A 25,859-nucleotide genomic window follows, 5' to 3' on the forward strand; every position below is an offset into this window, starting at 1 on the left:
TATTCTTAACTATAAGTTCTTATGAAATTCACAAATTACTGAAAGCAAACAGACATTACGCAAAGGAAGAGAACATTGCTGTGGGTTATTTTTTTTCCACAAAGAAACAGGATGATAGTCTAAGCACGGAGGTGAAGGAAACCGGCCAGGAAAGTACAGAAATAAGCAAAACCAGAACATCTTCACATTTCATCAAGCAATGTGGAAGGGAAAGGGGATAGGGGAAAGAGGAAGGCAAGGGGAAGGGAAAAGTAAAGGAAATATACCTAGCTGAGAGAAAGTTCTGCCAGTGTGCCGAGATGCATACTTTTGCATACAGAATTTGCCAAGCTGCTATAAAAGAAAGCCTTGCAATAGAGGAGGAGGAGGGCATTGGGGGCAGTGGGATTGACAGCAATGAGCTTACTAAAACAGAACATTTGTATTTTGCCTCAGGAATAAGATACCATATTACGATATATTTCAATGGTTGGAATTGCCTGAAGCTTTCAATCAGTATATTTATTGTTTATGAGTTAGTGGGCAAAAGACATCTACCAGATACTGATAGGATTCAAAGGCCAGAAAGGAGAACAGCATTTCCAGCTGCAAAAGCAGCTGATATCCTACCTGTGTCAATGAGACCTTACTTCTTATAACATTTCATTCATGGTTTTTTAAATGATCCTTAGTTATGACCCTTAGAATGATCCTTGGTCAGGGTTACAGAAGTGAGAAGATAAATTTAAGTTCCGCTTGGGACCCAAATGATGGTCTAACATGTTGTCCTTCTCACTTATGACAAGATAGATTAAAAACTTAAAATTCAGAATTTGAATGCTTGCCAGAAAGGAAGTAGATACATAGCTGAAACTATGAAACATACATTGAAACTGGTGCCCTGTTTTGGCTCATCTAACACTATAAGAAATGTATGCAGAGAGTTCAGTCTAAATGACAATTTATCAAGGAGTAGCTTAAAAAATAAAGAGAAATTTCTAAATTCAAGATCAATGAATGTGGTTAATCTTAAGGCTGTTCAGTATCCCTAAATTACTATAGGCTGCTGTTACACACTATAATAGCTTGCTGAGCATTTGTTAACTCCAGCAGAGTATATGTGCAATTATTTCTAATGAACTCCCCAGCCCCTTAGGAAAAACTAAAAGTCCTTTTGAATTGGTTCTACCTGTTGGCTGCATTAAATTTGGAAACAAAAGCCATACGTTTTCAAATCTCCCCATACGACAGGGCTCAGAGCTAGATTGGCATGTTTATTTTCAGAAAACCTCCCAAAGCATTTTAGGCATGGCCAAACTAATACATCTCTCCTTGACAGCTGAAGAACTTTTATTTCCTTAGCTAGAGTGTAACAGATTGCTTGCAGTTTAAGTCTCGATGTTTAGGTTGCACTGCAAAATCTGGCTGCCTGCTGGGGTTGTAAAGAGGTCCCATGCAGAGAGGGGAATTCTGGGAACATCTGCCCACATAAACTTTATGCAGCCAAGGAGTCAAGGGAAGGAACAGCAATTTGAGGAAGGTGAGAGAAAATAATTTTCCCTCACATATCAGCAGACGTTCTACAAATACACTAAACTTTAAAAAGTCTATCTGCTCTTGCAATTCTTGATGATTTAGCTGGCAGAACAATTTAATCAGAAAGCTAGGACTCCATCCTAATGGGGACACTATTTTTTTCATTTTCAGAAAATTCAATAAAAGTATTTTATTTATGTGTGCTTTCAGATATGCTTGCTTTGACTTTCCTCTATATCACAATGTAATTGGAAAAATACAGCATCACAATCACAGGATTTCCATTTTCATGGCAGATTTACATTAGATTGCCTTTATCTGGATGATTCTTGATCACCAGTCAAAGTAACAGCTGGTGCACTCTGCTTCAGCTGTACTTGGACATTGGGAAATGTCATGTTATCAACATGTTTTAAGTGCACCTATCAAAGCTGACATAAACTGGAACCTGTGACATCAGCCAAGCAGACTGCAGGTTTATTGCACAGTTTCACATCACTCTGCAGAAAGTAAATTGTGCACAGGAAGTGAAACACAGAAATTATTCTAATGCTAAACTGACCTAACTTTCAACTTTCCCAGACAATATAATTCACTTTAGGTCACAGAACTTCTCGGGCTGTTTCTGGAATTTTAATGTTTACTGTTCAACAGCCTGTAAATATCTTTCCAAGATCAGCCTTTAAAAGATTATGAGGGCCCTAAACCACTTGTTTTACCAGTATTTTATTCACACTCATGAACTTAAGTAAATAAAACACACTTTAGGAGTACAAGTATTCTGCATATGTTAAAAGGCTTCTTTTACTGAATGTACCAAACAATACTTTAGTCAGTGGATAGCATCGAAACCCTTGCGAAAACCTTTATATGGTGTTAGATCAAGAACCATTATTGGCAGACAGTTGCAGACAATCAGAGAAGGTTTTTTTGGTATTTAAATCAAGATTTTTCCTCATAAACTCCTAATTATACACAGGGATTATGCTAGATGCATGCAGTACAATAATTTCCAGTTGCTTTAGCCAACGATGAGTTCAAATTTTTTTTTCATAATATCTATACTGACACTTTATTTCATGACACATTATTATGTTCTAAAAGAATAAACAACACATACCACCAAATGGCCTACAATGTATAAGAGGTGTACACACCAAGTGTTCTTTTCACAGTGGATTTTCAAAAGGCTTTACAATTCCCATTTTGGCATAAAATTAGGCCATAAATTGACTGAAGGCAGCTCCCAGACAGAGCTAGAGTTCTGCAGCCTGAATTTCTCATTGCCAATTCCAAAGGCAAAAAGAATTTTAAGTGCAAACAGCTCATGTGTGCAGGAATAGATTATATGCACCAGGTAGAAAGCAGTGAATTCTTAGGAATCAAATGTTGCAATGAGGATGTTGCTGTTCAGTCGCCAAGTTATTCTCAAAGAAAACAAGATATAGGTGAGCACTTCAGTAGCTATATTCTCAAGTCTATGTCTTTTCCTGAATGTCCATGGTTTGCCCCTAGTACATCCCTCTTTAATCTCTATTCTTAGAGATAAGAATGCATATTTGCAAAGGAGCTTGAAACAGGACTAAAAAGCAACCTTAAGCTTAATGTTCTCACTCATAGCTCATACATATGTTGGTGAAAGTGAAAGAATTGCAGCCTCAAAAATAAACAGAGAAGGCTGAATTTACTGCTGAGTGTCTTGCGACCTTTTCAAGTACCTAGAATAGTAATCATTTAGAATTTGTAAAAAGATACCCCAGATGATGTTTGCTGTGAGTAACTCTACTTCATCCTCCGCTACAATACTCAGCAGGTGTCAAGAGCAAATTTTAGTGAAAATCACATGGATATAGCAGAAGTTTGGTGTCTCATCCTAGCTGACACTCTTGGTAAGCCAAATAAAACAACTTACTGTAAACCATGGTGTCTATGGGAAAGCTCTGTTAAAAAATAAGTTTTGTGAAATGTATCCTTATAAAGTTACTTCTGCTTTTCAAGCAAGAACTAATCTTTCTCTTTTTTTTTAAAGTAATTTTTTAAATCTATGCTCTCTATTCAGATATCTTTGATAAGCACATGCTGGTGTTATTAAAAAGTAATGGATTTTCATGTTTGTACGTGAAGAACCAAAGGTCCTTAGCAATGTTTCTCTCCTTTTTCAGTTTACTCCAGGTTTATGTGCACTGCTTCGGGGCAACAACTCAAAGTGCCTGAGCTGATGGCAGGCTGGGCATCAGTTTGCACATAGGACATGGTAAGCAATTGCCTTTGTATCACTTGTTCTGTTCTGTTTTCTCTCTCTCTTCTTCCACATTCCCTTAGCTTATCAGACAATTTTTATATTAACTCATGAGTTTTCTTGCTTTTACTCTTCCTCTTCTCTTCCACCATCCTACTGGGCATGGGGAAGGTGGGAGGAGCAAGGAAAAGTCTGTGTGGTACTTAGCTGCCTACCAGGGTTAATCTACAACATCAAGATAAAGCACTAAGAATCTTTAAAACAGAAAATCTATGATGGTAAATAAATAGAATTTTTCAGAGATGTGGGTGTGGTCTTTTGTTTTACTGAGTCCACTATAGATGAACATGAACTATTCATGTCTAGTGTTAAGAATCAGATGCCTTTTCTGTTGAAAATAAGAGGGAAAGACCAAGCACACTTAAAAATCTTCACTGACAGGATGATCTGTCTTCATTTCCCAATGTCTTCATGGGGAAAGATTCCCCAGGAAAGTGGTCAGGGCACCAAGCCTGTCAGGGTTCAAGTTGCAACTGGACTACATTCTTAATCTAAGGTTTAATTTTAGTTAATTCTGCAAGGAGAAGAGAGTTGGACTTGATGATCCTTATGGGTCCCCTCCAACTTGTGATATCCTATGATTCCATGAACAAGCAAATGTTTATATATAAGCATCAAAGCAGATTTTGTTGAGGGGACTACCAACAGCACAGCTCATGGCTCTTCACACTATGAGCTACACTGTTTGTCAGTCCTCTTCAAGCATATCTAAAGAACCATGAGAAGAAGCACGTAAACTATTTGATAGGCAGCATTTAATGTAAATCTGCACTCATATTGGAGTGTGTAAATGTTTTGGTCAACACTTTCTTTCATTTAGACCACTCAGCTTACCATGTGCTGCACACCAAATAGCTGAGCAGCTCTGCAATATGTATGCCAGGACGCACCATTCCCTTGCTGGTACAGAACTGAATTGTGTGTTTCTTAGGTGGTGTTCATGACAAAATCATCCTCAGTTTGTCTCTTTGTCTCATCCAATCACCAATAACCCCATCTGATTTACATCATTACCTGGAGCTGTTGAAATAGACTAAATTCAAAGATAAAAAGATAGCTAGTCCATCACTTCACTTCACTGTTCTTTTCTTACATTGGGTTACTGACCTATAGAAGAAAAACACGAAATATTTCCATGCTCTGCAGGTAGCCTTTTAGCTCAAAGGAAAGTCTCCCTGAAACCACTGAGTTACCTCAGCCAGTACTACCTCTGTTTTTGACAGGCACTCACATTCTTCACCGAAGCTAACCGGACAGATGGGCTGAAAGCCAAGCCCAGAGGCTGATCCAGGCAAGAATAAACATCTGGAATCTTTTGTCAGGTGGCTTCTGCTTTCATACTTGAGGGTAAATTTGTTCAATATCCTTTAGCATCTGGTTAAAGAGAAAAAAAAAAAAAAAAACCCTAAAGAAACTACAAAAGCCTGACTTCTTAAATTGAGCTTTGAAATGTGAATAAATCTTCACCTCTGAAATCATCATAGAAGTACAAAAGGCAGAATTCATGAGGGGACTTCAGGGCACAGAAAATCAGATGTAACATGAAATGTCAAGGGTGAAACAAAAGTAGTTATTACTCTGGCTTCTCACAGTTATAACTGTGCATGCATGCATTTTAAACTCCAAGCTCCATTACATTGTAATCCTACTCATATACCCCTGACACCACGGAGCTGTGCTATTAATGATGTTGCTCTTTCTCAAGTCAGACCTAAACTTTTCCGTTTTGGAAAAATAAAGTAATAATTAAAATCTGTGTTCTCAATGTGTTTGCACTAAATACGGGCAGTGGTACCTAGAAGGGAAAAAAAGATTCCTTCTTTTGCTCAGTGTGCCTTAATAGGACAACTAGGATCAATCTTCTCTAACATTTTATGCTAGTTTGAGAACACACTTTTTTCTTTCCACTAGTCAAGCCAACAAGAAATTAGTTCTGAAGATATAAAATTCACTGGAACAAGAAACCAGAGTTGCAGGTAGAACCTCATAGCAGTGAAACAGTGATCAGCCAAAAATTAGCTGATACTACACTGTCCATTTGAGATACTTATATTACCTAAAAGGAGAAAGGGACGTACTGTGAGTGCAAATTGATTGTCCAAGGACACAAAAGCAAAAGTTTTGAGATAAGAGTTTGGAGAATTCCTATTGAGACCTCTACTTCATTTAATACCCCATTCTGCCATCATTATATACCCCTTAAACTGCAAAGTAACTTATTTCCTTACCCTAAACCCCAACATGCTACAATAATAAGAACACTATGATTGTAAAAAAATTAAAAGAACCAGATTCAAGTGGGTGATTTGACCACCACGCATTGTTACACGAACTTGTCTCAGTAGCAATTTTTACAATTGAGAGGTCAAAGAACCTTGGTGCATTGACAAGTGGCTGTGTGGCAGATCTCAGAAGGTCATGATCAGCAGCACAGCATCTAGTTGGAGGCTTGGCATTAGTGGTGTCCCCCAGGGTTCAACACTGGGCCCAGCATTATTTAACTTGTTCATCAACAACTTGGATGAAGGGGCAGACACATCCTCAGTGAGTTCACTGATGATACAAAGCTGGGAGGAGTGGCCGATACCCCAGAGGGCTGTGCAGACCTTCAGAAGGGCCTTGACAGGGCGGAGAGATGGACAGAGAGGAACCTTCTGAAATTCAACAAAGGCAAATTCAGGGTCCTGCATGTGGGGAAGAATAACCCTGGGCACCGCAACAGGCTGGGGGCTGGCCTGCTGGGGAGCAGCTCTGTGGGGAAAGACATTGGGGCCCTGGTGGACAACAAGCTGTCCATGAGCCAGCAGTGTGTCCTTGAGGCCAGGAAGGCCAATGGTGTCCTGGAGGGCATTAGGAAGAGCATTGCCAGCAGGGTGAGGGAGGTGATCCTGCCCCTCTACTCAGCCCTAGTGAGGTGCATCTGGAATGCTGTGCCCAGTTCTGGGCTCCTCAGAATAAGCAAGACATAGAGCTCCTGGAGCAGTTCCAAAGGAGGGGAAAAAAGACGAATAGGGGATGGGGGCATCTCCTTTATGATGAATCACTGAGGGAGTTGGGCCTGTTCAGCCTCAAGAAGTATAAAAAATACCTTAAAAATTATCTAAAGTAGGGCATGTCAAGAGCCAAGCTCTTTTTGGTGGTGCTGAGCAATAGGACAAGAGGCGATCGGCAAAAACTGATGCACAGGAAGTTCCACCTGGACATGAGGAAGAACTTCTTTACTGTGCAGATGACAGTGCACTGGAACAGACTGACAGAAAGGTTATGGAATATTCCTCACTGGAAATATTCAAGAACCATCTGGATGCAATCCTGTGGAATGTGCTGTAGGATGACCCTGCTTGAGCAGGAAGATGATTCACTGTGGTCCCTTCCAGCCTGACCCATTCTGTGATTCTGTGATTCTGTGAACCCAAGATCAAAAGATTTTGCAATCCATACAGCTATAAAAGCAGATTCAAGTTCCATTTTGTTCTGCTGCATACAGCCTGTTTTGTTCCCTAGGTACTGTATTGTCGCGGGTTTGGTTTGTAACCGGGCAGAAACACCAATTTAGTGTAGTGGTTTGGTCCAAAATACTCATTACTGTTTATCTGCTGTGAGATAAGAATTAGGAGAAATGCAAAGCAGGCACCAAACTTGAAAGAATATAAAGCAGTTTATTAACAGACCTAAAAGAGGGAAAAAAAAAAATTATACCACCTTCAGAACTCTCCTCCTCCCCCCACCTTCCTCCTTTCTCCCACTGACAATGTAAAAAGACAACCCTTAAGATATTCAGTCTGTTTACCACTTCCATAATAACCTTGTTCAGTCCATTTAGAAAGAGAAGTCTCTTCTTGCTCATGCTATGAAAACATTATCACAACGAGACAGCCGCCCACTTCCAAATATTGTTCAGTCCATTTAGGAAGAGGAGTCTCTCTGCCTGCGTGTGAGTCCTTTCCCCCGACTTGCAGCTTTTCCCGCAACTGCTTTCGAGGGTCCACTCTTGAAGTTTTTTGGGGTACAATTTTAAGGTTGAGCCGTTCAGAAACAAAAACAGAGGCCCTTCTCCTTCTCTGGGAGCAAAGGGTCTTCATCATCTTCATCTTTAGGACTATCTCTGGGAGCATCTCTAGAGACTGAGGTTTTCTCCTTTCCCATTTGGAGCAAAAGTCCTCATCTGGTTCATCTCTCCCTGTCCAAACTTCTCATGAAATTACAGCTGTGTCAGCATCTGCCTATCTCAGCGCAGGTGCTTTTGCTTATGAGTTGAACACTCCACCCCCCATATCTTCATGAAATTACAACAGGATACTCTGATATATCATAGCTTCACAACAGAATTTCAGCTTTAAGCATCTCCTCTCTCTCTTCCCTCAGGTTTTCAGCTCTTCACAGCAATAAAAAGGGTTAATCTCACCTCGGCCTTGCAGCTTTGCAGCTGGAATGTTGAATTTTTCTCATCGAAGTGGAGAGGGGGGAGAGCCGAGCCGCTCCGGCTGCCCACGGCAAGGCAGTGGGGGGGGTTCCACGGCTGGAACAGGGCCCATCGGCTCCAGGATGGCCGTGGCCCAGCCCAGCCTCGCCCAAGCAGGGCCTGGCCGGGCCCACTGAGCCCCACACGGGGCCCGCAGCCACCTGTGCCAGCGCCGGAAACGAGAGAGAGCTTGGAGGGGGAGTTTGTCTTTTCTTAAATGTGGATAACAGAGGTGGTCACAACTTTAAGTGGCTTAGAGAATTGTCCATATTCAAACTGGCCAGCTGATAGGTTCTATCAGTTCCCAGAGGAAACTGTAAGCACCCCTTAGCAAGGACGTCCCTTCTGGGACTATGCTTGCTAACCTATGACATGTATTTACAGGGCAGATTATGTTTACACAATCCAGACTTCTTAGAAGGAAATTAACACTGTCAGAGTATGGTTGTGATATGAGACTCATAATCTTATATCCATGATGAGTGTCTAGTGTGCTTAAACAACCATCAGAATTGTCCTGTATGGCTGTTTAGAGGTTCACTGGAGAAGCAGTTTGGATTGTTAGAAAATTCAGATGAAACAGAATGAATCTGTAATCCACGTTGGAACTGTAAAGTGACAGTGACTTAAAAGGAAAAAAAATACATCGTTGGCTCCAGTTTTTCTTCCTACTTCGTTTTTGAATAACTGTGTGGCAGGGTTTCTATACCCTAATCCATTTACAGAAATACTGAGTATGCATTACACATCAAAATAAATAATTTTCCCATATCCTTGTACTCCAAAATATGCAGTTAATTAAACTAATTTGTCAGTTTTTGTAATTTGGAAACTTTTCCTGTCATCCTCTCCAATCACTACTTATTTAAATTTCATCCTTGGCCAGTTTCATGATAATGTTTATCTGCTCCAGAGGACTGGAAATGAGAGTAATACACTGCCGTACCTTTTAATTTCTTTCTTAAAGCTGGAAAAAGCAAAGCATCAACTGGCCAGTTAGATAACACAATGTCCCATGTAGGTTATTTGCTTAAGATAGCTGGGGGCTAATTTAATTCCTGAGCTGCTTGTTTAATGGTTCTGAGTGGGCTTCCCTGCAGTTAAAAATGAACTGTACATAAAGTTTCTATAAAATCTGAATGAAAATTTTCTCACATCAGAGACGGTTATATATTACTGCAACACACATTTAACATATTTCATTATCTGAATGGAATAGTAATTCTCTACTATTTATATACAGGTTTTTTTCTGGCATTTATCTTGTAGAATAAAGACAGAAAGAAGGGAATATCAAAACCATACCAAAAACATACTTTTTTCCCCCAGATGTCTCGCTTGAGCTTTATTTCTGATTTCTATTTCAACTGCTTCTGAAAAGTCTAGCAAAGAATTAATACAGGTTATTATGTCAGATGCATAGTGTGTGCTTCTGGTTTTGCCACCCTAGGAAATTGAAGGCTCATATGCAAAAGAGTATTTTTAATGCTCTTTCTCCTAATAAGAAAGTTCCAAACTCCCAGATCTGTGAATATCCAGAGGGACATTTGTCTGTAGACAAGTAAAGATGTTTGCATGTATCCTGTCTCTCCCCTGGGGAGCATGCTATAGAACACTATACAAGGTAAAACAAGTCTATGTCCCAGCACTTTATCATCATACTGCTTCTTTTGGTATAATGTTCCTTACTGTGTACCAACTGTATCTTGAATCAGATAGAAACCATTAAGATGTCATTCCTGCCTCTTGATTGAATCTAGCTTTCAACCAACTTTGCTACCAAAAGCAGAGGCATGTGCCAAGCATTTCCAGTTGCCTTAGCTTGTGTTCTTACTTATACTGCCTGCCTAGCAAAGCGAAGAAAGAAGACTAAGCTCAGGAGAAAGGGATAACAAAAAAGGTACCACAGCATATGTTGGGGGTTAGGTTTTCTTTTTTTCTTTAGGGAATTTTCTTCCCATATGTTATCATAGAGATGGTGAACAGATGTCCATTTAAAGGACAAAAGATGTAGCCAGGGCCTTTGGCATACCATTGAACTGGTCCTGGGAGGGGAGGAAAAGTGGTGTGGTGTTGGCAGTTTCTTAGCTGGGGGTGGGTCAGTCTTTGCACAGTTGGGAGGGTGCACAGCTTTGGGTTTTTGGTGCAGGACTTCTCTGCCCAGGGGGACTTGGTGCTACAGCTAAGCCTTCTTGCCATTCCTCATTGCTATCAGTGGGCCGTGAATCGCGCCAAAACCGGGCCAGGAGACACTTCAGAGACAGAGTCAGAGAAGTGGGTATTTATTCGGCGCACCAGGTGTGTGGGGATCACTCCTCCAAACACACACACCGGTGCTCCTTACAACACAGTACTATGGGTTAAATTATGAATATTCATCACATTCCTTGGGACAGGCGCAGTTATACAAATTATTTCTCGGAAGTCATTAATATCATTAGCATGCAGTGCGTGTCTTGGTGGTTGCGCTGAGGAAGGCCTCTTCTCTTCCTCGGGGGTCTTTCTGATGAAAGTCAGTAGTCTTCCTCACAGCGCACTTTTCACCTTTCTCCCTGGGCACGTGTAGTCCTTTGACGAATGATTCAGCAGTCTCTGAGATGATCCTTGTCCCCTCTATCTTGACGAGATTAGGGCGAATTCAGTTTCTTGGGTTTTGTAATTAACGTCTGTTGTCTGAACTAGTATTTGCTGTCTCCCAATAGTTAACCTGTGCTTACATGAGTTAGCTGTTGACTGCCCCTTCCTCAGCCGCTGCTTGCAGAAGCGGTCATTGGACTGGGACATTTTGACATTCGCCCTTGCTGGGAGAGAGACCCTCACCATCTCCCTGGGTGCCTCAGGGGAAACCTGGCCCCCGCCTCCTACCTCTCTCTGAAGGAAGCACCTCCCAGCTGCTTACTGGAGCCTTGGCTGCTGCTGCTATCACCAGAACACCACACAGCATACATGAGAGCCAGGAGAAACCTGAAACACCCGTCCTCTCCACCTTCTCTCTCTCCCTGGGGCAGCTCAGAGCTCTGGAGCCGCCCGAGCCAACAGCACCCATGCAGCCATGGGAGAGGCACTCCATCGCTCTGCCTCACTCGGAGCCAGCAGTGCTGCCTGCAGCCATGGAGGAGTCACTGCAGCCCCTCTGCCTCAACACAAGCCCTCACCGCTCTCCTGCTGGTTGTGGTTGTAACTACACCAAGGGGGAAAGCCGATATTGGGCTTCCCCTGTTTGTTTGTGTTGTTGGTGGTGTTGTTTGTCTGTCTTGGTTTTATAGATATATATATATATGTATGTATATATATGGTTTTTTTATATATTTGTACATATATATCTATTAGTAAAAACTGTTGTTCCTTTTCCCATATCTTTGCCTGAAAGCCCTATAATTTCAAAGTTACAACAATTTGGAGGGAAGGGGGTCATCTTTTCCATTCCAGGAAAGTTCCTGCCTTCCTTGGCAGACACCTGTTTTTTAAACCAGGACAGCATATAATACACATGCATCAAAAAACTCTGCTATTTATAACAGGGCAGGAAACTGGAAAGACAGTGAAATATGAAGAATTTCACAGACCTAATAGCAGTAGCTACTGATCAATACTACTTCTGCCATAGAAGTGGAAAATCTGAATTTCCTAGTCTCTGATAGCAGAAGTATGGTTGCTTGTTTTTTTTGTCTTGGGGTTTTGAGTCTTCCCTTTGCCTGTAAGAACCTTTATTTGACTTTCTGTATCCTCTCAGTCTTCTCTTTTTCTCTTGAAAAGTTAGACTGGGATGTTGAAGGGCCAAAACAAAACTGCATTTCAAGTATTTGACCTACTTCCTCTTCTGGCATTCACCTGAGAATTTCAGTCTTAACCTTGTTTCCACCCAGCAGTTATATGGTGATAAGCAACAGCAAGCACCATTTTAATAAGATGCATTTCCCCTTATTGTCACAGAGAGCACTTTTCCTTAGACTTAAATCTCTGTTGCAATGATGTTTTCCTTTTTGAGATTTGTGTGGATAGTCTTGTAAACAGCCTTCTGGAATTCATTTGCTACTACCCTAGTATATACTAGCATATTTGTATTTTGTATGTGTCTTCTGCTCTTCCAAGTCATCTGACGAGGTGCCATCTCTCCATTTGAACACAGGTGGGCATCCAGGACTTATTATTGACATCATGTAGTAGGGACCTCTCAAAGGGTCTTTGCAGTACTGTGATGCTGATGAAGTAACTCAGTCATTAACAGCTGACTGAGGGTGGATGGAATGGAGATGATCTCCTTCACAGGATTTGTATGCTGCTGTGTTTTGGATTGGTGACTAAACCAGTACTGACAACACACCAGTATGTTCTCTGCTGCTGAGCAGTGTTTGCACAGCTTTGAGCTTTTCTCTTTTTTCCATCCTCTCTCCTCCAGTGAGTAGGCAAGAGGGAAACAGCCAGCAGACTTGACCCAAATTAAACTAAACGACATTCTGTGCCATATGACATCATGGTCAACAATAAAAGCTGGGGGAAAGGAGGAGGAACTATGTACACTCACGGCTGCAGCATTCACTTCCCTAAGCAACCATCACAGCACTCTGAGGCCTTGCTTTTCAGTAACACCTAAACACCTCCCTGCCAAGGGGAAGAAAAAAATTCAACTTTGCTTTGCTGGCACACTCAGCTTTCCTTAACCCATTAAATTGACTTTCTCACAAACTACAATCCTTCTTGGTTTTGCTTTTTCTATTCTGTCTTCTATTCCACCAGGATGGGGAAAGTCTCTGTGTTTTTCTTACCCACTGGACAGGGACAACCCATTACAAGAGTAGGAATCTTCCAGACGGTTGTTACAACTGTCATACTATCTGGCAAATTGTGTCTTATATTACTATTTTGCCAGTGAAACCTGCAATATTTTATAACATGTTAACTTTTGACAGACAGTCTTTCATGGTATTTCTTTCACACTGACCTGTCTCACAGCCACAGCTGAGGGAATTCAGAGATAGCAGTCAAGAGAAAGAAGATATTGCTTACTTTACTTCCAACATTACACAGTAGTTTTCAGTGTAAACATGTGACCTTACCACTCAGCAACACTAAGTAACTATCAAATGGTAACGTTTAAATCAGTGGTTTCCTCATGAAAATCCTAAGCTTCTTAGCTTCATACTTTGATCCTCAAAATTCCTGAAATTATTGTTAGAAACTGGCAGAAACTTGGTATTGACCAAGTAATACCTTAATATTTGGCATCTCCTAGGGTAAGAATTTGACTGGCTGTCATGAAAAAAAATGAAGAAAAATACTGAGTTTATCATCAATTATGAAATGAATGTGTCAGCTAATGAAGTCAGCTTCATGGCTATCAGATAGTTCTAGATCCTCCTGAAGATTTTGATACATGAAACTGAGACAGGTACGAGATTTTTCTTCTTTTATGCAGATGTGCATACGTTATGTCTTTCTGGTACACTAACTTATTCCAGTGAGTTCATCCTAACTTAAAAAATATGCATTGTACACAGTTTCATAACTCTGTGTTTTAAATATCAAATCCCATTTTACTAAGGATTCGTCTAAATAATAGCACAGGATTTGTTTCTACTCAGAGTAAATAGAATAGGGACTTAAAAAGAGTAAATTTGAATTAGCAGTTAACAATACAATTTTTTTTTCTTCTTAGCTTATCACAAGCTCAAAAGCTCTCTATTTTCTTCACTTTATAGAGAAAACTTATGCATCTGTAATTTGAGTAAACTATCATCTAATTAAATAATTTAGATTGAATATGCTAATGTAAAGGATCATAAAAAAAGAATAATTACAAAGGGACTTCAAGAGGATAATGGCAAATGAAGAATGTTGGATCCAAATAAAATTCTTATGTTCTCTAATTACTGAAAACCCATCTAAACAAAGAATTGAGAATATCTTATTTAAGCATTGTGCACAATGAATGTCTCTTCAGACCCTTGAAAAATATTGATATGATCATGTATTTGTTAGATATCACCTAACAATTTTCAAAGCCTGTGAGATCTAGGGGGAAAAAAGGGAAATACTCATCAATGCCCCGGTTCCACAGGTCTGTGGGTAGTCTCAACACTGTGTCTCATCCCAACAGTAAGGCAGCTCATGCCTTCCTCAGCATCGTATCCCTGAAGGCATCTGAGAGGGAGTTCCACTTACCCAAAGTGCCTTCACACTAGCAACAAGATTCAAGCTGCTTTGGAAGAAGAAACAAAACCAAAACCATTTACTTCAGCAAACAGATGCACACGTACATGCACAGAGTACTGCACTACAAACAGGCATAACAGCAGGCTTTGTGCCTCTTATATGCCCTTTTCTACGATTAGTGGGTTTGAGTAGCTCTCATATTTTTCCTCAAATATCTACTTTCTCATGCAGTGAACTGTTTGCAATGCTGATACATGGAAAGACTGCTGCTTGTTTTTCCTTTATACTAAAAAAATCAAGATTTTGGGAAGTTTCCACAGGTTAATTGCACATTTTAAAATATTTTCACAGTCCAACCTACCTGTAATTTCATCAGAATCAACAGGAAGTCTTCAGAATATTATCATTCAGCCTTTGGTCAAGAGACAAAGATTTTCAAGGGTATGCTGTTTAATCACACTAGTAAGGTGTGCCTCTTACCAGTAGTTATTTCAGTATCTATATTTTCTGTATGGCATCCCTGTAGTAGCCTCAGATTCCATGTACATAAGCAGTCCCTCCAAATTTTACTTAAAATGCCAAAACAAGTAGCAGATATGGGGAGAAGATGCAGTTTCTAACCAAACCATCTCCTTAATTTGTACATGCCTTTTATAACATGGCACAAGTATTTAAGAAGCATTCAACTACTAGAAGCATTCAAGTATTAGAAGCACTCAGTTTGATCTTAGGAAGCTGAGAAAGCAGTTACGTAATTTCTACAAGAACTGTACGTCCAAATGAAAAAATACAAAAGAAACATTTAATCTGCAGTGTATTTATTTATTAGGTAGAAAGCATTCATTAGATGAAAAGTAAAAAATACATTAAATCTTGTCTTTTTATTTTTTTAAACCCATTTGGATCATCCAGAAGCACAGCTGAACTACAGGTATATTTCTGAGCAATTTCAGCATAAAAGAAACACAGTGTTCTGAAAAAAAAGCAAAACTGGAAAACATCTGTCTGTCACACCATCAGACTACTCAGCCAAATACACCAGCACATACACATAAGCACCCAGGTTGAGGACAACAAGACGTGAAAGAGTCAAGAGACAGATAATCTTAGACTGTAAAAGAAAGAGAAAAACAACTTGAAAAGCTAAAAATGTGAATACCAAAGTCTGTTTTCTACCCTGGTATGATCTGGGGATATAAAGAATTAAGCTTTTCTTGATAGACAGGAACTGAAATAACTGTGTATGTAAATAGGAGAATTTTGCATAATTGTGCAAGATCTATTACATTCCCAATGAAGAGATCTTGATTGAAGCCAGTTTTAGTTTATAATTTCTTTTGGTGTTTCCTTACATACGTATTATTTCCAATTAATCTGTTTCAAGTTTAAGTTGTAGAGCTGGCTGTAGTTTCTGAAAGAACCCTACTGGAAAGCTAGTAAGATTTGTGCAGCCATAAGAGAAAGCTCAAAGAAATAATGGCTCTAAGTTGACTACTAAGTAGAGAATTCAGCCTGCTGTATCTGGGGTTTATGGGACAAGGCCTTTGTATTGCTGTTGAAATAATTTAGTAGAGAGACTGTGTGGATTTCTAGGCTTCTCTAGAAGTATTTAAGTGAGAAAATACAATGTACGGATGCAATAAATGTCTGAATTTCCTGGGCTTGGACCAGAAAGAGGAGTATACGTTGCACTGAAAATTGTACTTGTGAAAAACCAAGAGATGAGAATTTATGTAAACTTCAGTGTGTGTGTACACATCAACAAACACTCTGCAGCTGGGCTGCATTCCTGAAAAAGAGGCATAAAATTTGGGAAAACATTAGAAATCTGCAAACCCACCTATAACCTAACTGCAGAAAAAGAAGGTAGAAAAAATAGGAAATTAGTTTTACAGTTATTTCTCACATACATCATAGCTTGTAGGTACTGAGATAAAAGAGAAAACTAACCTAACACCTATGATGGAGGAGAAGGCCTGCAACTTAAGAAAAAAACAATCTCACTCAGCTACCTTAAAATTCTCTGGTTCTATTTTAACTTACCTCATTTTGATAGTAATTAGATACAATACTTCCCCCTACAGAGATTATTTTTGCAGGATTATTGAAAATTGAGCCAATCTCTAAGGCAATTGTGCTGTGATATGATCCTGTGTGAGCTGGTGAACAAAGGCTCAGGATGACTCAGATGCACCTTCATTGATGGTTCCATACTGTTTTCACCTGCCCAATTATCTGCCACTCAAGGGGAAAGAACTGCAGCTCCCTAATTGGTAGAATTTATGACAACTTTTTTTTCCCCTTTGAGGAAAGTTGCCCTCTGAGACACTGACTGAAACAACTCTTTAGATACAGTAACAGCACAACCCAGTATAGCCATGTCTCATTCTAATTTTGCAAACCATACATACAGTATGTGTTCTTAATAGATTAGACAAATATTTCTATGAGTTTCAATAACTTACTAAAAAAGTATATTCAGACTTTGGTAGACTGTTCGTAATATTGCTACGAACCTATTCTCCATTCCTGCGAATATCTGCTTCAAGAATCTAGCTTGCCCCAGTTGCCACAAGCTATTCCTACAAAGTTCTGTTAACACTTTTTGAACTAGATTTTCTGCTGTGGTTTTCACAGGAAATTCCATAGAAGCTCTCTCTGAAATATCAGGCAAAGTATGAATGTCCTTTCTAGCAAACCCAGGAAATATTCAGTGCTGCAATTACTAGGATGAGAAGCACAAAGTCTAGTTAAATTACAACCTCTTTGAACCCAATGTCTTCTGCCAAAGTTCACCCTGATCATTGACAAATAAACTATAACATTAAGGTGATTATCTGAGACATGAACCAATAGACTACAGCTGCATAAAGAACAAGTAGTGACAGTTGCAGTGCTTCAGTTGACTGAAACAGACAATCTTTTTGGAGCTTCATACAAGCAGACTGTTAAACAGGCTTTTTTCAGCCTGTTTCAGGAGCAAAGAAATTAGAATCTGAGGAGACATGACTCTCTACAGCCTAGCACAAGTCCATTCATTACCAACAGAGGTTACCTACCATGCTGCAAAGTAGCTCCTGACTTCTAATAGCACAAACATGATCCCCACAGTGTGCAGTGATTATGATTCTCAAGAAAATGTAGGTATCTAATTCCTTTAAAATGAAGAAACCTACTAGCTTTTATATTACTTGTATGGCTAACAGTTACTTAATTCACCACAATTAGATAAGTATTTTCACCCAACCAAGCCTCACTGGAAAGCATATGGGTGTTAACGTGAATTCTGAAGGAAAAAAAGTAGGATTCCATGGATAAGAAGAAGATTATGCAAACACAGGAACAAAATCCTACCCTTCCAGAAATCTAAATGAGATAAAACTACACTGACTATAAATATATACTTTTATATATATGTAATTACATTATATTCACTCCAGCATAAATGGTATACTGCCTACCAGCAGCACTCTGTTTATCAGTTTCTGGGCAGAGAGTCTGCTTCTACATTCCACCTGCACATTCCCTTCCCCATACACAACCTTATCAAAACCAGATAAAACATAAATTAAGTGATTTGGAATACATTCTGCTGTCCTGAAAAATAAAATTTAATATAATGAAAGACCAAATTTTGGTCTTAAATCAAACTGTTTTATAGAAAGGGATATGGAATATTTAAGTAGTTTTCTTTTCAGGCAATGTGCTAAATTAAAATTATTGACTGCTTTGCTGAATAACAAATTTTAAAATATTTAAAATATTTTTGGGAATATTGAAATTGTTTATATACTTTGACAATGCTTACTGTACAACATTTGTTGCTATTGCTTTACTTTAATGTTTACACACGTACAGTGGACAATATGTTATTTTTTGGTCTTTGGATTTGCTGAAATTTCAATGCAAGGACACCAAAGATAACATAATAAAACTGTGAGTTTATGGCATGCCAAAATCACAGGCATTTTGTATTTGAAGGTGTTATGTTAGTAGCACCTGAATTCAAATTACCACAAGTTCCACTAAACCTAATTACATTATGCCTAACTATAAGTTCTTGCACCAGAATAAAGATTTTTACAGTTCTGCTTTCAAATATATACAGAATGTATTAAACTGAGGAGCTCGAGATGCCAGGGTACAGCTACAGTAGTTTGAGAAAATGTGGCAACCATGTGCCCAAATACACTTGAATTATCTTCTAAATCAACAGCAAAAAGTATTCAGGATGGGTTTTGCAAACCAATCTGTGGTCATTGGTATTACCAAGCAGCTTTGCCAGATATATTGGTAAGATACAGCTATAGATGCTATGAATTCATTCTGTGGGCATATCCAGAAACTAGGATTTGCTTGATTCCCAGACAAAACTGACTACTTAAACCTGATGCCATTCAAATGCTCCCATCTTTTCACCTCTGATGCACAGGCAAGGCAAATTGCATATAGATTGGAAAACTGGGGCTAAGTGTCAGATAATACAGATTTTGGATATAATATAAAATGAGTATGTGCAGAATGCCCTGTTTGCTCTCTGCTGAGGGATATAAAAACATGCCTTGGACTATTTTTACAGACTGTGGTTTTCTAAAGCACATTATTTGAATATAAAATTATTTTTCCCTTTTCCAAGATCCAGCTTTCCCCAAACCATATACAAACTTTCCTTTTTGGTACTATCCCTTAGTCCTGTTCTGTCTTGCACTGCATCTCCCTAGTCCTCAAGCTAACCTCGGCTTCTGACAAGACTGAGTAGTTTCATTCCATCATGACCATTTATGTTTTGCTAAGCCTGCTGTGAAGATTATGAAACAAATTGCCAGCTCTGGCTAAGCTGGCCTTCCAAAAAAAAAAAAAAAAAATCATCTGGTTCTGCTCTTACTGACAACCAGAAAAATAAGCACCTTCCCTGGATGGGACTTCGTCTGTTCTTTCATTCTATAGTTTTTCACTCAGGGTGTCCAGCTGGAATGGGAGTATGGTTCTTACAGCTTCTCTGAAGACAGTCCTGCCACCCTTCGTTATCACACACAGTCCCACACAAGTTCAATTCTGTACAGCTTACCTGCAAATTTGTCTTTTGGGCAACAAAGGTCATTTGCTAATAGTAAGGTGAAAATCACATAATCTATGAAACCAGACCTCAACCCCTTGACACTCTTCAAACAAAGAGTGTTTAAAAGCAGGAGTTAAATTAAACTCTGTAATGTTCACTGAGTTAGATCTGAGAAGCCTCCTGCTACTGAAGGGTGGATCTGAGTGCTGATAGGGGAGGCTCCTGACTGAGCAAGCAATAGAATAGAGTTTGTACCTCCTGTTCTGTTGCAGGGATCCACAGTCTGCTCCAACTCGGATCAGCTGTTGTTTTGTAATTTCTTTGGGCCACCTGCTGTCAGTACTAATTCTGTAGACAGAAAAGCACTCAGAGGATAGGTGGGGCACAAATACTCTACTTTAGCTGAAGTAGGAAAGTATCAGAGACTAATACAATTCTTAAAGCTGTACTTTGTGTGTGCTATTCTTTCCTAGGCATTAAGTACAATAAACGCAGAGTTTACAAACCATCAAGTTTAATGTACTAAAAAAATATTAGTAAATATGATCCTCCAGAGGAGTTTCCCTCTGTGTCCTCTCCTTTCAAATATTCCTTAAGCTTAGTAGCAAAACTGAGCATCTCTCACCTCATGCTATTACTTTCTTAGTAATTTGTGGATGGTTGGTAATAACACTGGAGGAAATGTTCCTCCCAGACTAGCACTGCAGGAGTGCCTATCTGCAATGCAGATGCCTGCTGCTTTCAGTACGTGACATCCACAAACGTCAATAATCTTAGAAGAGCAAAAGGGAAAAAAAAGATGGAAAAAAAACGTTTACCAATTAGGTGCCAGTTATTTATCCCTGGATCTCACCTGTTTTCAAAAGCTTACCCATCTGATCAGATTATGCTAATATAAATATACAATAACCAAACAATTTTTTCCATCACATATAGTGAGAGTGAAGAGTACATAGCATAGAAATACTGTAATTCACCAATCTTCTGATGCCCAGAGCATCTAGTTCCTAATTCTGCTCCTCATTCTTCTATGAATTCTGCCATATAACTTCAAGCAGGTTACTTCATCTTCTTGTAACCTACTTGAAGTTATCCCAGTCTCGTGGGCTTTACCTATAATACAGAATAGAATGATAGAATCATTTAGGTTGGAAAAGACATTTAGGATCATCAAGTCTGACTGTGAACCTGGCACAGCCAAGGTCACCACCAAACCATGTTCCTGAGCAGCACACCTACACATTTTTAAATATTTCCAGGGATGGTGACTCAAGCACTTCCCTGGGCAGTCTGTTCCAATGCTTGACAACCCTTCCAGTGAAGAAATGTTTCCCATTTTAATGTCTTGTCCTACCAGAAGTTACCTGGGAAAAGAGACCAATCCCCAGCTGGCTGTAGCCTCCTTTCAGGTGGTTACATATATGCAGAGTAATAAAGTAATAAAGTCTCCCCTGAATCTCCTTTTCTGCAGGCTAAACAACTCCAACCTTCCATCAGCTGCTCCTCACAGAACTTATGTTCCAGAGCCTTTACCAGCTCTGTTACCCTTCTCTGGACACACTCCAGCACCTCAATGTCTTTCTTGTAGTGAGGGGCCCAGAACTAAACACAGGATTTGAGATGTGGCCTCACCAGTGCAGAGTACAGGGGGACAATCCCTGCCCTGGTCCTGCTGGCCACACTGTTGCTGGTACAGGCCAGGATGCCATTGGCCTTCTTGGCCACCTGGGCACACCCTGGCTCATGTTCAGCTGCTGGCACCAGCACCCCCAGGTCCTTTTCCTATGGGCAGCTTTGCAGCCACTCTGCCCCAGCCTGTGGCACTGCCTGGGGTTGTTGTGACCCAGCACTCGGCCTTGTTGAGCCTCACACCACTGGCCTTGGCCCTTTGATCCAGAATGTCCAGATCCCTCTAGAAGATCAGCACTCCTGCCCAACTTGGTATCGTCCACAAACTGACTGAGGATATACTCGATCTCTTTGTACAGGTCATCAATAAAGGTATTAAACAAAAATGGCCCCAGTACTGAAGCCTGGGGAATACCACAAGTGACTGTGTGCCAGCTGGATCTAACTCCCTCCACCACCACTCTCTGCGCCTGGCCATACAGCCAGTTCTTTACCCAGTTGAACAGCACACCCTTTACATTTGTGGGCTGCCAGTTTCTTCAGGAGAATTATGTGGAAAATGGTGTCAAAGGCAATACTGAAGTCCAGGTAGACAACATCCTCAGGGTTATTCACTCATCAGCTCATCTTATCACAGACAAAGCTCAGGTTGGTCAAACAGGATCAGCCTTTCACAAACCCCTGCTGGCTGGGCCTGATTGTCATGTGATGGCACTTAGGATGATCTGCTCCAGGCTGAAAGGCCTGTAGTTCCCTGGGTCCTCCTTCTGACTCATCCTGTAGATGGACATTAAATTTGCCAACCACCGGTCACCTGGGGCCTCTCAAGTTAGACAGGACTTCTGGTAAAAGATGCAAAGTGGCTCAGTGAGCACTTCAGCTTCCTCAGTGCCCCTGGATGAGTCTCATCTGACCCCCACAGACTCGTGTGTGTCTAAGTGGTGTAGCAGGTTGATGACCATTTCTCCTTGGATTGTGGGAGCTTCATTCTGCTCCCCATCCCTGCCTGCCAGCTCAGGGAGCTGGGTCCTCACAGAACAATTTGTCTTATTATTGAAGACTGAGGCAAAGAAGGCATTAAGTACCTCAACCCTTTCCTCATCTTTTGTCACTACGCTTCCACACAGCATCCAATAAAGGATGGAGAGTGTCCTTTTTCCTGCTAATGTGTTCATAGCAACACTTTCAATGATGTTTTATGGCAGTAGCCAGATAAAATTCTAGTTGGACTTTGGCCCTACTGATTTTTTCCCTGCATAACTTCACAACATCCTTGGAGTTCTACTGAGTTGCATGCCCCTTCTTCCCAAGGTCATAAACTCTCCTTTTTAACCTGAGTTCAAGCCAAAGCTCTCTTTTCAGCCAGGCTGGTCTTCATTCCCACTGTCTTATCTTTCAGCATATGGGGATGGCCTGCTCTTGCACCTCTAAGATTTCCTTCTTGGAAAACCTCCAACATTCCTGGACACTTTTGCTCTTCAGAACTGCCTCCCAATGGAGGCAACCAGTCTCCTACACTGCCATCTGGAAGTCCAAGGCAAGAGTTTTGCTGATCTGCCTCCTTACTACTCCAAGAATCAGAAACTCTAAGGCTGCATTATTCCTATGCCTAAGACAGCTTCCAACCATCGTATCACCCATGCATACTTCTCTGTTCACAATGGGGTGCCTTCCCTAGTTGGCTCGCTCAACAGCTGTGTCAGAAAGTTGTCTTCCATGCACTTCAGCAATCTCTTTAGAATGCAAATATATCAGGACAGAGGTGGGATTAAGACTGTAGGCTGCTTTTTAAAGACAGCACAATGATTCTAGAGCTATTTGTACCTATTCTTCCATGAACGCTAATTTTTTTTTCTTTATCTAAAACAAAGGGCAGAAAATTTAAAAGAAAATTAATCCAAGGTAATCTTTGCAGTAAAATCTACTCCTGACTTTCACTTTTGTGTGCTGTCCTTTCATTTATGTCTTCTGAAGCCTAAGCTTCAACATGTTGTTTTCCATCTCTGTAGGGACTTTGATATGCTTGAGGGTGGACTTGTTCACAGCTAAAGAAAAATTGTCTAGAGCATTATTTATGATTATTGTTTTTTAAAACACTCTGGTCCAGAATTTAATACCAAGTTTCATGCTAAAGCATAGATATAAAAGTAATAAATCCAATTGCCCAACATTGTTTTCTTGATTCAGGAAACCAAGCCAGGAAGTCTCTGAGGTATTTATGCTTCTTACCAGCTAGGCACATCACCCAAAGTATTACAGCCATATAGCAATTCTGGGATAAAAGCTGTCTCTTGCTGTCTTCTTCCAGTAAGTAAACAAAAAAATTGTGTACGCATTCACAGGAGTCAAGCTTTCCCTGAAGTTTCATAGGCTGTGGGCAAAAGGGAACAGTGTTGATTCATTTTAAGTAACACATGGCACAAAATTAATTATTGTACAAGCTGAAGCATGTCTGTTACAAACAACCAATTCTGATAAAAAAATTGCCACAGTTAGGATAATTCAATACTAATGTTGGTAAGATATTTCAATAGCTAATTGTATTTGCTTAATACTTATGACCCTAAATGATAAAATGGTAAATTTAAAAAGAAATACAGACTTTTCCTTACATGATTAACATGTTAAAGCAGGCCCAGTCTATGACCTAAAATGCCAGAAGGTTCTTATATTTTTCATTTGCTGTAAGTTCTGTCTTAAAGAAAACTGAAAGCAATGAAAATGCAGACGATATCTATCCAGTTTTGGGAAAACACAGTGTGATAATAGACTTTCATTATAGTTATAAACCTATAACGGTTATAACTTGGGTAAATTAATGAACAAGTTAAATTTACATTCCTTTTCTAGAGGCCATATTCAAAGACCCCTTTCCCAGCAAGTGGATGTGAGATGTCTCTCTTTCACATCTGTGTAGGGTGCATATGCCCAAGCAGTGCAGGGGCAATTTGTGTGAGGAGAGGTTGGAGCTGCCCCATGCTGGATACATCCCATTTCACATGGTTCCAACAAATTCACCACAGACAAGATGGTGGCTCCTCTGGGAAAGAAACTTAAGAAAGGGCAAAAGTCAGACAGTCAGAGGAGGAGGGGAAAAAAAAGAGTAAGAAACAAAAGAGGAAACATCCAGGACAGAGAAAGATGACTGGGAGGAGGTGTTACATGCTGGAGCAGGTATTTCCCCATTGTCCATGGACAGCCGACACAGGACTGGGTTTAAACTAAGACCACAGCATGAGGGGAGACCCCATACTGAAGCAAAGGAAGTGTGACGAGGAAGGAGTGGTAGAGAGGAACTGTTATGGACCAACCACACCTACCATTCCCCATCCCCCTGCACTGCTCAGCATTGGAAGAGACGAGTTGGCAATGGATTGGAGCTGAGCCTGGGAAGATGGCTTTGGTTCTCCCTATCTAAACCTATGTTAACTGGCTATAAATCAAATTAATGTTTCCTAGGTCAAGCCTGTTTTGTCCATGACAGAACTGGGTAAATTATTTCCTTGTCTTTATCTCAACACACAAGATTTTTCATCATATTTCTCTTCTTGTCCTGTTAAGGTAGGGGAGTTGGTCAGCAGCAGGACAAACATTGGGCCACATACCATAGCAGTGGAAGACAGCAGAGCTTTAGGGAGACTTGTAACATTGAAATATGGGAACATCACAAACGTGGGAAAGAGTGAGGCAGTAATTGCTTGAGAACATATTATGAGTGGCAGATTGACTCTGGCCAGTAGCTAAGAACCCCTCACTCCCCTTACACCTCCAAGGATACAGGAGAGACACTAGGAAGTGCAAAAATCAGGAAATTCATCAGTTACTATAAAGGTAGTTTAATAAAAAGGAAGAAAAAAAACCAAAAAACAAAAAACAAGAGCTGTAGATGCCATAATTCACCATCTCCCACAATGTCCAGCCAGTCTCTGGGCAATCTCTCTCTCCCCAGAGAAACCCTCTTCTCTGTTTTTATTTTCAACATGATATTATATAATTTGGAGTTACCCTCTTGTCAGTTTTGTTCAGATATCCTAGCTGTGTTCCCATCTCACTTCTTGGATACCTTCACCCTACTCTGTGAAGGCAGAATAGGAAAAAGAGAAACTAATGCTGTACAAGCACTGCTGAGCATTTGCCAAGATACTGGTGTGTTATCAACATTGGTTTATTCACAAATCCAAAACACAGCACCATTCAGGCTGCAGTGAGGAAAATTAACACCATCCCAGCCAGACCCAGCATATTACAGCAGTCTTCATATTGAACAATTCCTCAGAGGTGACAAGACTGCTTAAGGAAGTAAAAATTAATCTTTTTAGATTTGTATTCACCAGGGTTGTCACCTAGGAGGTGATGATGAACTGAAAATAGTGGAACAGGATAAGAGACAAAGCAGAAAAATTTTGATGCTGTCAAGTTAGGTTCCTATCTCCTGCAGAGAAACAGATTTCTGCTTTGAATTTGTCATGGAACTGATATCAAAAAAGTATTGTGGAACTGCTCTGAAACTTTTTCCATGGAGACTTAGGCAGACATGGTGGAGCTGCAGTAGGGCATTTGTCTCTTTTCATTAAATCTCTGCTCTGCAAACAATATAAATTCACCATCTAGCCCACCCTGACTTATTTCCAAATCTCAGGATTTCCCAGGCATCCATCTCCACACTCTTCCTTCCAAATGCACTGAAAGGTTTCCACTAGATAGCCACCTATGGAACATACCACCTGGGAAGGTGTAACGTA

General features: G+C 40.2%; 1 protein-coding gene across 3 annotated transcripts in view; it reads right to left on the reverse strand.

Moving 5' to 3' along the window:
- The window catches only part of KDM4C (lysine demethylase 4C), a 320,050-nt gene that overhangs the window by 14,307 nt on the left and 279,884 nt on the right, over window positions 1-25,859 (reverse strand). Inside the window, exons 22-23 of one of the 3 annotated variants that reach the window (XM_048290783.1) lie at window positions 23,347-23,488; window positions 15,254-20,601 (exon numbers count right to left, since the gene is read on the reverse strand). The exons of 1 other annotated variant lie outside the window; for it this stretch is intronic. In XM_048290783.1, the coding sequence (XP_048146740.1) occupies window positions 20,489-20,601; window positions 23,347-23,488 (255 nt within the window). In that variant the 3' untranslated portion in view covers window positions 15,254-20,488. Of the gene's footprint in view, window positions 1-15,253; window positions 20,602-23,346; window positions 23,489-25,859 lie in introns of those variants that run through there. One more of the 3 variants, XM_048290786.1, reaches the window with a different exon arrangement.

Source organism: Corvus hawaiiensis, chromosome Z (genome assembly GCF_020740725.1).
Source record: "Corvus hawaiiensis isolate bCorHaw1 chromosome Z, bCorHaw1.pri.cur, whole genome shotgun sequence".
Lineage (NCBI taxonomy): Eukaryota > Metazoa > Chordata > Aves > Passeriformes > Corvidae > Corvus > Corvus hawaiiensis.